Consider the following 15,236-nt stretch of genomic DNA (forward strand, 5'->3'; position numbering starts at 1 on the left):
GTGCCTGTAGCTGCCAGGCCTGCCCCAGCTGCTCCCTCTTTTATTGGAGTTGCCTGTGCTTAGCTGGGGTAATGTAGACCCATTCTCTCTCTCTCTCTCTCTCTCTCTCTCTCTCCCCTCTTCCAAATTTTTTTTCCTTCCTCTTGGCTCCCTACCTATTTTGGGAAGGAATTCAGTTTTTCTTCTTTAGTGCAAATGTTTACTGACTCTAAAGGCTGAATTAAAGTGGGGCAACTTCTACATTTTATTGGGAAAAAAATTAGGGTAGATAAATAGTATTTTTGTAATGACAGAGTAGCTTACAACTATAGGTTTTTTTTTTGTTTGTTTTTTTTTTACTTTGCAGCAGTTGACACTTTTGACCAATTCTCTTTCCTAAGTATTCTCCTCCTTAGCTATTACCCAGATTGTCCTAGTTCTTTCCCTCCTGTCCCTCAGCTGTGAGCATCCCCCAAGGCTCTGTGCTTGGCCTGTGCTCCTCTCTGCTCATAATGATTTCTTCCTGTTGGAATTCATCCAGTACACAGGCTTAATTATCACTTTTGGGATTCTAGTTGTGATCGCTGTCCCAGGTAGAGTATCACATTTTCCCTGCAATAAACACTTCTACCTGGGTATCCTACTGGTACCTCAAATATAACATATTTAGTAACTAAAGTAACCTTTTTATGAGAATTTTCCTCCTTGCAACTTTCTTATTTAGTATGTGACATCATTTTCCTAGGTCCCTAATACCAAAACTCTATAGTTGGTTTCAGTCCACCCATCCCACCACTCATCAAATGGACACTTACTTGTACCAGGCACACTGCTGCCAAGGGCGTGGCACGAGGGAGTGAACAGGTGACTGGCATCCCCCTTTATTCCACCTCTTTTCTATGCGCTTGGCATTGAGTAGACACATGACCTTCTAAAGGATGTGAAGCCCATTTTGTTTTTGTGTTAATTGACTTCTTTAGAGTATATCACAAAACATCACTTCATATATCACGAGGGAACACAGGCAAAATTGCATTGACTCTTTCTATATTTTGGATATCCTGAATAACTTTTGGATCCAGAAACCTTGTGAAAGGCAGTTTATTTAAAATTTTCCAAAGGCATAAATCCCAAAGGGAATAAACCGAATTTCCTTTTCTTATTAATGTAGTGTTAGTCCTCTCAATCTTAAGCAATTCTCTTTTACAAAGTGCAAATTACTATGAATTGAGTCCTTTATTACAATATTTGAGGTTTGTTTTTACAGCTAAGTTGAGCAAATGTTACTTTTGCTTTTTGAAGCCTTATTGTAATACCTAGGTTCACCAGTCAGCTTCATCACATTTTCCATATACTGCTCTAATCCAAAATAAAATTTAATGTGATATTCTTCGCCCTATGTATATATTTAGGAAATAAATATTATTTTAAACACAAAATGAATGGCTACTAAGTCATGACACTTCATTTTATGGAAAAATGAAGGAAATGTATGAATTTTTATGTTAATGGGACTTTATTAAGGCAAAATTTACTTACAATAAAATGCATAAATCCAAAGTATATGCTGCATTGGATTTTTACAAATGTATGTATTCATGTAACCATCATTCAGATCAATATAAAGAACATTTCCATCAACCTTAGAAATTCCCTTGTGCCCAGCCACTCACCCACCTCTGAGTCAGGTACAGTTCTGATTTTTATTACCATGGCTTAGTGTTGTCTGTTCCTCAGCTTCATGTGAATGGAATCATATGGTGCATATTGTTTTGTGACTGGGGCTAACCATAATGTTTTTGAAATCTATCCATTTAGTTCTGTGCATCAGTTTACTCTTTTTTATTGTATAAAAGTACACACTTGTATGAACGTAATACCAATATGATTTCTAAATTCCAACCTTTTAATATACTTCTTGTTTTAAAATATTTCTTAGTTTCTAGGCCGGGCGCGGTGGCTCACGCCTGTAATCCTAGCACTCTGGGAGGCCGAGGTGGGCGGATCGTTTGAGCTCAGGAGTTCGAGACCAGCCTGAGCAAGAGCGAGACCCCATCTCTACTAAAAATAGAAAGAAATTATATGGACAGCTAAAAATATATAGAGAAAAAATTAGCCGGGCATGGTGGTGCATGCCTGTAGTCCCAGCTACACGGGAGGCTGAGACAGGAGGATCGCTTGAGCTCAGGAGTTTGAGGTTGCTGTGAGCTAGGCTGACGCCACGGCACTCATTCTAGCCTGGGCAATAGAGTGAGACTCTGTCTCAAAAAAAAAAAAAAAAAAAAAAAAAAAAATTCTTAGTTTCTAATTTTGCAGGAGTGGTGTTGTTGTTGTTGTTTTTCCCTTTGACATCAGCACCCTAAGGTCCTGGTGTTTTTTTTCTAATGCCCTAGGAATAAGAAGACCATATAGTGTCCATATAGTGTCCATTTGGTGACTTGTGATTTTAGGAAGAGGAAATGTGGTCCAAGGAGTAGAATCTAGGGATCTTTTACCATCTAGAAGCATAGTGTTTCTGGAAGGCCAAATATTCTATTGTCCATCTCCATTTAAGGTCTGTCTGAACAAGTTCCACAATGGCATCCATCCCTGTTGCTGTTTTGATGGCCGTGATGATTAAGTAGTTGATCCATCTAGTGCATTGACTTCATCACTTTACTAACCCGCTTGTCTATTGCACCCCAGCCACTCACCTCCACAGGCAATTCCTTACCAGTGCTGCTAGCTTTGTAATTTTAATTTCAAGAATCCTACCTCTTTGCCTACCACCTCTTTTCATTCCAGCTGCTTTGCTCTGGTACCAGCACTGCTAACTTTTTTTTCCCCCATTGAGACTGCCTATTCATCACCTACCACTTGCTGTCTGTTTAGCCTCTGGCCTCCTTGTCTACCTGAGATTTCATGGTCTACCATAATAATCATTCCCTTGAAAACACCCTCAATTCCCTTGCCTTCTCTTCCTCTGCCATACTCACCTGGAAAATTCTCAACTCAAGTTGCTGGAGAAAATAATTCAGCTGGGGTGACTGGTTTCTCTGTAAGTTCATGATAGAAAATTCAAATAGACAATCAACATTGTCAAGCATCCTACCTACTAGGAAGTTTGCCTTTCCTCTTGATGAAATAAATGCTTTATCAGTTGTCTCTTAACACCCCTCTCATCCTGTCTCTTAGCCCCTCATTCTCCATAACTGATGACTTCACTTCATCCTTCAATGAGGAAGTAAAAGCCATTGGAAGGAACTCTCTCATCATCCTGCCAACAAATTTATAAACCTGTCAACATCAATATCCCTCTCCTTTTCCTTCTTGTGTAGTGGATGAAATCTTCTGCCTTTCAAAGTCCTATTCTCCCTTTTACTCGGAGTCCAGACATCTATTTTCCAGTTGAATTCAGTGGGCCCTTTTCTCTCTTAACTCATTTGAGCTTTGAGGGTCATTTGGCATAGAGGACTGCCATCCTTTTCTTTTGTAATACTCTCTTCTTTCAGCTTTGTGGACTCTACACTCTCCTATATTTCCTCCCACATCACTGGATGCTCCCTCTCAGTCTCCTTTATGGACTTCATCTTCTCTCATCTTATGAAGATGTAGTTCCTGCCCAGCTGATGACAACTCTGGTTTCAAGCTTAAAGGTCATTTTCTCAGAGGATTTTGAAGGCCAGACTAGATTAGAATATCAAGTTATATGTTCTTATTACACATACCCATTGTACTTTTCTTTCATACATGTATCATGCATGACAAATTACTGTGTGTGTGTAATTTTTTGTTCAGTGTATCCTCTTCTACATTGTCTGTACTGTCCATCATGTGTCCTACATGCCTGTTACAGAGCCTAGGATGTAGCAGATGCCTAATAAATATTAGCAGAATGAATGAATGAACATGTAAATGACTGAAAGTTTCAAGAAATGTTAGTTCTCTTTCCCTTTCCCATCTCATATTTAAAGAAGCGTGGATATCCCAGGGTTGTGGAGTCAGTGGACACTATCATTTCTATAGAAGAAAGACAAATTCACGGTGTGATGGATTTTAACAGATGTTTAAAATTACTTAAGGACCTGCTACAGACACCTCTTGTACACAGTTGAAAATATAGATTTGGATCTCAGTAAAGAAGTTATAGTTAAAGTTATATTCAAATCATAAAAATTTACTTTCTATATTTTTTAAAATTTGTTGTGATCTCCTCTGCATTTTAAAATGGAGGGAAAGATGACAAGTGGGTTTAGGGGTCAAATGCCAGGATATAAAACATACGGTGCATTTGGCACAAATTATAATTATTCAACCTCTGATCTGATTAGAAAGGGTCAGTCTTAAAAGAGTTACAATTGAAATTGTAACACAAATAGAATTGGACTTGCTTCTCCCTCTCCCCCTCCTTTTTGGCAGTAAATCTTGAACACAGATCTAAGGTCTTTTCCTAGGGAATAACAAACAAATTTAAAAAACCCAGAAAATATCCACTCAAAAATAGTAGTCTTCCAAAGTCATGGTATATGAAAAGTTATGAGGATTTTAGAACCTGGTGAAGTTAAGTATAATCTTACAGCTCTGGATGAGACTGCAAAGGATTTTATTTCAGATGAAGACCAGGGCTAGTTACAAAGTTGTACCACACTTAAGCTTGACCCCAAACAAGGTTGCATTAAATGGTGAAGGTCCAATGAGTATCATATTTCATAACTGTATCAGGTACTTAGAATTCTTTAGATCTTGTAAAACCATATTAAAAATGCTGTTATCCTTATGTGTTTTCAATAAATGAGCCTATTTTTATGAGCAAAACTGAATAGAGAAGGATGTGTTTCTTTCCCCCCTCTGGACTATGTTTATAAGAAGCCTCACTGTTGAAACAGGCTTCGCAGGGTACAACGTATCTCCGGAGTTGCAGACCACGTTCTAAGAAACTCTGGACATGGTAACTTTGTAAACTTGCATTTCTACTAGAGTGCTAAACTCATGTTTGTGCTAGGGGATAACAAATAGTCTTCAGTTTTATTAGCAGAGAAGTAGGAGATCACTGATTCTAGGAGAGTGGCTAGAATAATCTAGAAAAAGGAGCGAGGGCACATGAGGAGGAACTGCTAACCACCATTTTCCTGTGATGGCCATGGCCACGTGTGGGACATAGCAATGCACCTACCCACACCTCAGGGCATTATATTAATTCTAGACTTTGAGGTGAATGAATTGCTCTTATTAAAACTGCCCACATTTGAAGATCTTTGTTACTTCTTAGAATATTTTGTCAAAGCTAGCTCCTTTAACTCTTTAAGTATTTTTTTCCTTAGGTAAAGCACCAAGGCAAACTCCAATTCCTTTGTAAGCCTTTTCTTTTCAACAAAGGAATACAGAAAATCAAAGTCTAGTGGTTTTTTGCAAAGCTCAGTAACTAATAGACTTCATTTTGCCACTGTGAAAACCAAAACTTAAAAACCTTATGCCATTGGGAAGCTGTGAGAAGATTACTAGCAGTTAAGCTAGAAATGCTGGTAATGCTAGTGGCTCAATCAAAAGCGTGTCAAGAAACCAGCTATCGACAGTAAAGAAAAAGAAACTGTTACAATCTGATTTAGGGTGACAGGTACAAAACTGTAATAAATAATGCATGCACTGTATCCCTCTATGATTCTTTGTGGTTTTCTAGTTAGGCTTTTGGGGACATAGATGTAGACATGTGTAAACAATTTAGATGAGGATAATGCTTCAGATCTATTGATTTAAGATATACTTTTCATGAATAACTTCAAATACGAATATGTTTGAGTTGAATAAGCATAAATAAGTGAAAGGAAGTTCCTCCATATTTGAGCCTTGTGAATATGAAATTCAACTTCTCCTGGTTATGCCGTTATTTTTATTGAGTTACTGGTTACTTGAAGTAGACAAATATTTGCAAGAGCTAGAGACTGGGGCATAGAAAGGGATATTATAGATATAGATAGTATGTCACTGCCACCTCCGAGACCACAGGAGTTATAAATGCATTGCATGTAAGCAAAATTTAGTCTCAAGAATATAATTGCTTAGCTCTAGTTATGTGTATGTAGTTGGATACAAGCTATGTAAATACCTACTTGAAATCTTCCTAAATCACTTTATAACATAATTTAAAAAAAACTCTCTGGGAAGTTTTATGGAATCCATTTGTTTTTGCTTCAAGCAAAATTACATGGGTAATAACATCAAATCAGACTCAATTCAGTGATACTTGCTATATATTTTTTTGGCCCAGAATTTATTATAGTTTGTGCAAATTTCTGGAAAATTAAATGTGTAAATTACCTACATGCACTATTTTTGATCGATATCTATTTTTAAATAGAAAAACCACAAATCCATATCTGTATATGGATGAGGATAATTTGTAAATCAAAGACCATAGCATTTATTTCTTTACAAATATTCTCATCTCAAGAATCTCTCTCTTAAAAAAAAAGTATAACATTTTAGTACAAAATAAAACAACTGTACAAGATAGAAAGAACTATATTACTTTCCATTTTCTTTTCAATGAGAATATAAATGTTTTGCTAATAAAAAAAGTTAATTTTGGAGTAGTCATCTTCAGAATAGAAACAAGCACTGATATTAGCCATTATTTATTGGGCTGAGATATTCACAAAAACTTGTGTATTAAAAATTACCTGCAGAACAAGGGAAGGTGCTGTATGTAGCATTGAGAAACTCTCCCTTCTGTCACAGGCAAGAACAACAGTTTCTGCTACTACCTATCTTTGGCAGAGATGCTTATTTCTAGAACTTAAAGCTTCTAGGAAGGGTTCTGCTCTACTTTGGACTGCTATTTTAAAGCGTATTACCTACAAGTCAGCAGGGAATAAAATTTATTTTGATTAGAAAACACAATATCAAGTGGTCAACAAAAGCTTCTACCCTTTATTGGTCACCAGACTGACACAAAGCACTTTTTAAACACAATTTTTTGTTGTTTTCTTTCTCTGATTCTTATGTTCTCTTTTCCTTTTTCTGTGTCAAAATAGAAGAAACAAATACCATTGAATTTTTAATAAAGCTTTCTCAGGGGTACTATTTTAAAGAAATATTTACATATAATAAAGTATTTTCTAAGGTAATTGTGTATTTTCTGTTTTTATATTGACATTAATTGCCAGTGATTTACCATGCTTATGTTGTATATTTTTTTTAGCTAAGTAATCTTGGCAATGTAGCTGTTCTATAAAAGGTATAAAACTCTACTCTCCAAGATGTTAAATGATCTGTAAATGAAACATTTTGAGATAATTAGCACTTTTATTACATACATCTGTATTACATAAAATATGCATTCTGGATACTATTCACCAGACATTTTTAAAAACATGGACTTTTCTCTTTTCAAAATGTGTACATAGTAATGTCCTCCAACAAACATAAAAATACCATTATGTTTAATGGCAGCTATTCTACCTACAGAAGGGGCTCACTGCCCCTCTGCTTAAGAACTTCATTAAGTTCACTGGGTTGTAATAACACCTGCTTATCTCCTTGAGTTGCGTTCAAATCCAGTAGCTAATATTTGGAGGAGTGCTGTGTAATCTGTGAAAAGTATGTGAACGTTAGGTGATACTCTACAGGGGTAAACCAGCTACCTGAGCATAGGCAGAATGCCTCTCGGTAGGCGGTAGGCATTCATTCTGCCTCCATCAGCACCAAGCATACCTCTTTCAGGATGCAGGGGTCATGCTCTCCTCATGGATGGGGTGCACAGTGTCTCCTCAGGATTTGGGTGGGTCGTTCAAGAGTGGGAACTTATGAGCATACTGACATTGAATAAGAGGCTGTGTAGATAGAATAAACGTGAATGTTCCGGGAGAAAGAGCTCAGACATGTAGAATTGCCAAGGGCCTTCTCACCACCAAATTCAGAGCTAATCTTAGCTAAAAAGAAAGCTAATATTGAAAATATTTTTTCTGATGTATTTTTCAGAACGCTGCAAATGTAAGCCTATTAGAGCTACACAGAAGATCTATTTCCGGAACAATTACAACTATGGTAAGGATAACGTTATGGTTAATTTATAAACTGCTGTGTGAAGAAAGGGGGGTGTATGTGTGCATGTGCATGTGTAAATGAATAGAGCAGTTTAAGAATAAGGCTTAAAAACAAATAGAGAAGGACAATTTTTAAGAGCATAGTCCCTCTGCCCAAACCAATTAAAGTGTCTCACATGGGCAAACTTCTTAACAAATGGTTGATTTTGATGCATATCAGGCAGGAGTGTTGACATCTTAGAGCCATGCAACTAAGTACACAGAGACAAGTTTCAAAATAGATGGGACTCTTCTCTATCTGGAAGACTGAGGAGGATTGGAACTCAAATGTTTGAAGCTGCGTGGGCCATCAGTTGTGCTACGTTGGGGTCAACAGAAGAGCTCTGTGATGCATGAGGAATGGTTAAAAGGGTCACACTTGGTTTCTTCAGTCAGACTATCCCATGGAAAACATCAACAGTGTTGGAAAGTAACACAGAAGTTGTTGTTATTCAATTAAAGAAATGTTTTGTTATCTAGTTTGACCTAAAAATCTGACATTCTTGTAAACTAAATATTCATGAAAGAGCTACCAGTCTGAATGTAGCTGACAAATTTAATTAAAGGATGAAAAAGCCTGCTGTTTTTGTGCTAGGAACTGTGCTAAGTGGTTTCCATACACTATCTTATTTAATTTTCTCAACTGCCCCATGAGATGTGTTATCCTGATTTTATCAATGATTATTGAACCCAAGTTGTCCCTTCTTTGATTGTTCATAATGTACTTTTGGGTACTGGTGTGTATAATTTATGTACACAGAGTCATTATATTTAGAAAGGGCAGTTAGTGGAGCTTTCCAGTGGATAAATAAGGGACTGAGCCTATGGAATATAGTAAATCAACATTTTTACTTAATATCAGTTTTTACTTTATGTTTCAATGGTTGATGCTCTCATTTTTGTTGAAATATCAGTCATGAAAGGAGAAGATTTTAGAGACGTTAGTTGAATGAATATTGTAAAACAAAATGGGATATGGATCACAATTAGATTCTGAGTCTAATTTCTTTTTCCTAGCCATGTAATAACTAGGTTGCACCACAATTTGAGGACTGTTATTTGTTTGGGACTGACTTACATCTTCTTTGGGGAAGGCAGGCACTCAAATGATTAAATAGAAGGAAAACTCTACAAAGCAAATAAATATATTTTTATTTTGAAAACATGTTCATTTTTATCTTATATGTCTGCACGTGTCTATTAAAACAAAGAGGAGGTGGGAGCAATTGGCGATTCAGACAAAACCTCTGCTTCATTCAGATTAATTCAGTTAAAAACTCTTGAGCTTTAACAAATTACTTAAAAAAGTAGGTCTTGTACAGAGATATTTATTTTGGAGTGGGTACATGTACTAAAAATTTCTAATGAAAATAATAGACACTGGGTAAATAAATCATTAGTTTGAGAACATTTGCACAGTTCACTAATCTCTAATAGTTGATGGATGCTATGAAGCACATTTGCTTAAGCCAGGACACAAAAAAATGTCTGCTAGCTGGGGGTTGAGAATTTATTATCTGGCTCTCCCAAGTGACATTTCAAAAAGGGCAATCTTATCTTCTGTTAAAACACAGGCTAGAGAGAACATAAATAGAGACTCCACTTGCAAGTTGAACCAAACAGGGATAGCTGAGCAGTTATATTTTACTTGCTACAATTTCTCATACTTGAGGCAACTGATTCTATGAAGACTGAAATACCTGTGAAGCAAAAATAATGTTTTGTCTTAGTTTTTCGAATTCATTAGCAACTTAATGTCTGTCATATGAATGTTGCAGTGGTAGAATATTACCAAGTTTCTGTGATGAAGTTGGAACGTTAGTGGGGGAATGGTTTATTAGCTGGCTTTATATTTTCATGGATTGTTTTTTTCCAATCCTTTGTAGTCCAAAGTCCTTAAAGTATGTGGGAAGGCACCCAGATAAAAGTGGTTTACAGATATGTGCCTAAGAAGCTTGCAAAAAGTGGATTCATTTGGATAAATTGTGTTTTCCTCTACATAATGTCCGTGGATACTGAACTTGAGCAATGAGAGTACCTACCCATGGAAATGCATTGTCTTTTTACTAATTGACTTTTTTACTTCTTTCTTGGCATTTTAAAGCTTCTCATTCACCAGAAGTAGGAATCTAAAGAATTTGGCTCTCCCAAAGGAGAGAGATACAGAAAAGAAGCAGAATTGTACTTTCTGGATTCTGAGTCAAATACTTTGACTTTGCAACTGAAGGCAATTTGTCATTATATTGTAAAGTAAAGCCGACCCTTGTGAGATAAATTAGGTGCCAGTATATCCATTGAGAGAGGTAGATTAATGCAATTGACATGTTAACTTATTCCATAGCACATGAGGGGAAGGACTGTTGGAGTGTCTGACGTCAAAACAAAATGGAGGAAGCAAGGTCTAGTGGTGGCAATTTTTATTCAAGAAGAAAATGTAGTATACCTAAAGGAGAATATAAAAGATAATCTGTACTGACACAAAAGAAGAAAAGAACTAACGTCTGAACAGTGAGCTAAGATTAGGAAGGTGAAAAGATCGCAGAGTAAGTTTGCGAACAATATTGAACAGGATAACTTTATAACACTAAAGAGACCTGCCGATTCAAGAAAATCTATTAATAGACCTGGTAGAAAAATGCAGACAAGGAAACAAAGCATATGTGAGTACTAGGTCTTTACATATAGCAAAATTAACATAGGTTAAATTCCTGTTGGCAGCAATTGGAACTGCACACATGCATATACACACATCCAAAATGATATTCTGAAAGATAATTAGATTATTCATCCTTTGGTTATATAAATAGATTTCTCAAAATTAAACACAGGAACACACAAATGCATATATACACACAAACATGTGTACACAAAAATTGGAAAAGGCGGCAGGCAGGAACATTAAGGGGGCGGGTGTGTTGTTTAGTATGTCACTCACTACAGTCTAAGGCAATAATGTCTGGTTGACGTTCCTCTTCACTGAACATCAAGTGAATAAGAATTGACTAGAAAAAAGCCAACTTTGTCTTTTTTAAATAGGGCACCTCTTATGGGTCATCTTGCTATATCAGCTTTATTGTCTTTTATCCCAGTCATTCGAGCTAAAGTTAAAGAGGTAAAGACTAAGTGCCATGACGTGACTGCAGTGGTGGAAGTGAAGGAGATTCTAAAGGCTTCTCTGGTGAACATTCCAAGAGATACCGTCAACCTCTACACCAGCTCTGGCTGCCTGTGCCCTCCACTTAATGTTAACGAGGAATATATCATCATGGGCTACGAAGATGAGGAACGTTCCAGGTAATTCACTCCTTAAGGATTCAGAATGATTTCTTTGCCTGTCCTGCACTCATTGCATTTCTTTCTAGAGATCTTACTCTTGTGTACTTATTTTGGAATCTGTCTACCTTCTTGGGGATTACAGAGAGGTTTTAGTTGGGTCCCCTGATTTCATATACTGGATAGGAAAATATATACATGCATTCTTCTGGGCAGAGGGACTGTAACTTCATTTGTTTCCTAAAGAGGTCTATTAATCACAAATAGTTAAGAATTATGGGTCTAAAACTTGGCTGTCCTATTCTAGAATAAACATGTAAGTATTTCTGGACAATGATTCCATGTACTTTTCAGTATAGGTTTAAATTTTTCAAAAATGGTTGCTTCTTTTAAAAATGCAGATTACTTTTGGTGGAAGGCTCTATAGCAGAGAAATGGAAGGATCGACTTGGTAAAAAAGTTAAGGTAAGCCTCTATCTTATGTTCAAAGTAATACACAAAAAACAAAAGTAGAAAACCAGCTATCTGTCATTTAAATGGAATAAGCTGCCTTCAACTACATAAGAAATACTAAAACCTAATATACATATATTTAGGTACATAAAACTCAAAGAACTGAATTTGTCTTCAATATCTATTTCATTTAAGGAATGAGTTCCCTGTACGTGTATCATAGAGCTAACTGTAGTTCTCTAACTTCTCATAACAAGGAGTCTAGCTGTAGTTTGTCCATCCTGGTAGTGTCACTCTACTTTATATCATTAGGGCTCCAGGCTCTTCCGAGCTTATTGTTCCACTGTTTTTAAGGGTATTGCTTTCATGTATTTGTGTTCACCTGGAAGTCACAAGGTGGCTGCTCCTCCTCCAGCATCACATCTACATTTGGGAAATTAAAAAAAGGATGCTGAAAGGGATTTCTAAGAGTCTCATCCAGCAACTTTTACTTAGGACTTCTGGTCAGGACTGGGAGTCATGTCCATCCCTAGGTGCAAAAGAGGCTGTGCTAGGAAATGTAAATTTTTAACTGGGCATATGGCTTCCTTGAACAAACTGCAGTTTGTGAGAGGGAGAGAATAAACGACAGGCAGGAGAATACCAATGTTGTCCAATGTATAGACACGAATTCCTTTGCACACAGTGCAGCAGCATTTGTCTTTATGTATATAAGAGATCTGCCCAAATTAGGTCCTTAGAGCAGTAATGTTGCTTTATTTTTAAGCCAATGATGCTTAAATTCTGAAACTGATACATTAATAAAAAAATCACACAGTAAATTTCTTTATCATAGAAGGTTTCATTTCTTCTCACTGCACTAAACAAATCTGGTTCAAAGAAAAGAATGTGGGGGGAAATGCACAGGGGGACAAAGAATCTAAAAGGATGTGTGGGGGGTGGGGGAGTGGGAACCGTACCAAACATAATACATCCTCTTCCTTCTGCGAATTTGAAGCCTTGGGAAACATTTACGGGGTAAGTTAAACACCCCCTGGCAGTTTATCTTATACATCTGGCACTTGACACAGCAGACACGTTTGGGTTTAAGTGACCTACAAAAATGTAGAGGGCATTATTTTTGTAGGGAGAAACTACCCTCTAGAAAGTTCTTTCTTTCACCCCAGTATATTTGTCAAAACTGAGATATATTTCAAGTTCAGGCTTGCAGGCATTCTCTATTTGCATCTCTCTTCAATTACTTTGATGTTTATTAGAGGAAAAAAATGGTTCTTGTTCAGTATGTTGGAATCTCTTACTGTCTTTTTAATTTGGTTTTCTGCTTGCTAATGCAGAACAGGAATTTGTCCTAAATTCCTGTACCAGTTGGAAGAGCTTTCAACATCCCTGCTGCAAAGCATGTAACAAGCCTTACTGCTCCCCTTTTGGTACCAAAACAATGTCATCGTGTTGTTGACAGGACACATGGCTTGTTTGTCCTGTTTCTTAGTAAGGCAAACACATTTCCTATTGTTTTCTACAGAGACTCACAGAGTTATTATTATTAATAATTAATATTAGTATTGTGCCATTTATATTCTCAGTCTGGATTTAAACATGCTAAAGGGAAGAAATAAACCCATAACTTGAACAATTTTTAATTCATATACAGATACTCAGGGCTAAAAGTTTTGGATGGAAAATCCCTTTTGGCTAGAATTAGTGAGGTGCTCATTTTAGTTCTCCAGTCAATTTGAGAAGGTACAAAAAAGAGTTTTATGAAGGACATTTTTTTTTTAATCAGAGTTGCCCTTAGCTGATTTTTTAGTCTCAGTGAATAGATCAAGAATTTTAAAAAGACCTTATTATGATGGTTTTTCCAAGCAAATGGTTCTTTACCTAAGTATCTGTTATAGCAGACTGTTTAAATCAAGATATTTGGACTGCCTTGAGGAGTTGAGAATCGGACTGTTTTTAAAATATCGAAACAAGATTGTGGAGTGAAGTGTACTGACATGAAAAATTACTCTAAGTAATAGAAAAGTAATAATTACTATGTGCTAAGCACTTTATACTTTTTAAAAATCAATCTTCAGAACAGTCTTATAAGTCAATTCTATTATTAATTCCAATGTGTAAGTGATTAAATAATGTCTAATACGTTCAAGAACTTCACATGGTAAGTGGTGGAATTGGAATTTGAAGTTGGGCCACCTGACATTAGCTCCTTGCTACTTAAAATGTCCCTGGACCAGCAACATAGGCATCACCTGGGACCTTGTTAGTTATGAAAACACTGGGCCCCCTCTCAGACCTACTGAATAGGAATCTGGGACTTTAACAAGTTCCCAAGGTGATTTCTATGTTCATTGAAGTTTGAGAAGTACATCTGTGGGCCTTATACCCTCCACATGCTTTCATAATATGACTTCCATTTATATTACATGTAAGCATTGTTGACATTGTTAATATGAAATATTAGTAAACTTGCTTGTGGTTATTGAAAACATGGGCTATGCTTGCTTTATAAGACTTAGAATAAGAGCAGGACCTTGTCTGTTTTGTTTGTCTGCACTTGGTAGATATTACTCAGAAAAATATTTTTGAAAGACCTCATCCATCTAAAAAATCTCTGGTTTATTCACTGCTCAAATCACACAGATTTTAAAAGGCTTTGTTCCTATGTGTCCTAGGAGAGGAGAATGAAAAATAGCCTTTGCTTCAAATTCTCCCTGTAAACCTTCCATTTGTTGGGCACCTGTGAAGCACTAAACCTGTGTGTGTTACCTCAGGAAATACCCATAGATATAGGTAGACATTTGTATCATCACACAGACGTGGAAATCTTAAGTTTAAGATTTGCTATGAAAGCATTACTGAATACATTATAGATGGCCAAGTCTGTGCTTTTTAAAATCAGAATTATGTTCATTATAACATCAGTTTTGTTGTTGCCCTGGGATATGGATTTTATACTTTTGGAAAAGTAGTAAAGTGCTTTAGAGATCTGACTCTGCAGTTTTACCCAGCTGTTAGAATCACAGAAATGATGACCCTGGTGATATGTGCTTGTGACTATTTTCTGTTTTAAATTTCACAGCGCTGGGATATGAAGCTCCGTCATCTTGGACTGAGTAAAAGTGATTCTAGCATTAGTGATTCCACTCAGAGTCAGAAGTCTGGCAGGAACTCTAACCCCCGGCAAGCACGCAACTAAATCCTGAAATGCAAAGAGTAACATCAGTGAACTTCCTGTTCAGACTTGCATTGCTGGACTAGCAAAGGAAAATTGCACTATTGCACATCATATTCTATTGTTTACTACAAAAATCATGTGGTAACTGATATTACTTCTATTTTCTCTTTTGTTTTCTGCTTTTCTCTCCCCACCCCACCCCCCCGTCACCCCCTTTTTAATGGACTGGGGGCAGATCCTTAAATATATGCTTTCTGTTTCACTAATCATAGGAAAACTGTTCTTTTGCATTAATA

The 15,236-nt window shown here is 36.6% G+C and overlaps 1 protein-coding gene across 1 annotated transcript in view; it reads left to right on the plus strand.

The window, feature by feature from the left end:
• The window catches only part of FRZB (frizzled related protein), a 30,029-nt gene extending 14,815 nt beyond the window's left edge, over positions 1-15,214 (plus strand). Inside the window, exons 3-6 of the mRNA XM_069491882.1 lie at positions 7,936-8,001; positions 11,129-11,333; positions 11,714-11,777; positions 14,845-15,214. Coding sequence (XP_069347983.1) covers positions 7,936-8,001; positions 11,129-11,333; positions 11,714-11,777; positions 14,845-14,961 — 452 coding nt within the window. The 3' untranslated portion in view covers positions 14,962-15,214. The remainder of the gene's footprint in view (positions 1-7,935; positions 8,002-11,128; positions 11,334-11,713; positions 11,778-14,844) is intronic.
• Positions 15,215-15,236: the final 22 nt, after the last annotated feature.

Source organism: Eulemur rufifrons, chromosome 1 (genome assembly GCF_041146395.1).
Source record: "Eulemur rufifrons isolate Redbay chromosome 1, OSU_ERuf_1, whole genome shotgun sequence".
In the NCBI taxonomy this organism is placed as follows: Eukaryota; Metazoa; Chordata; class Mammalia; order Primates; family Lemuridae; genus Eulemur; species Eulemur rufifrons.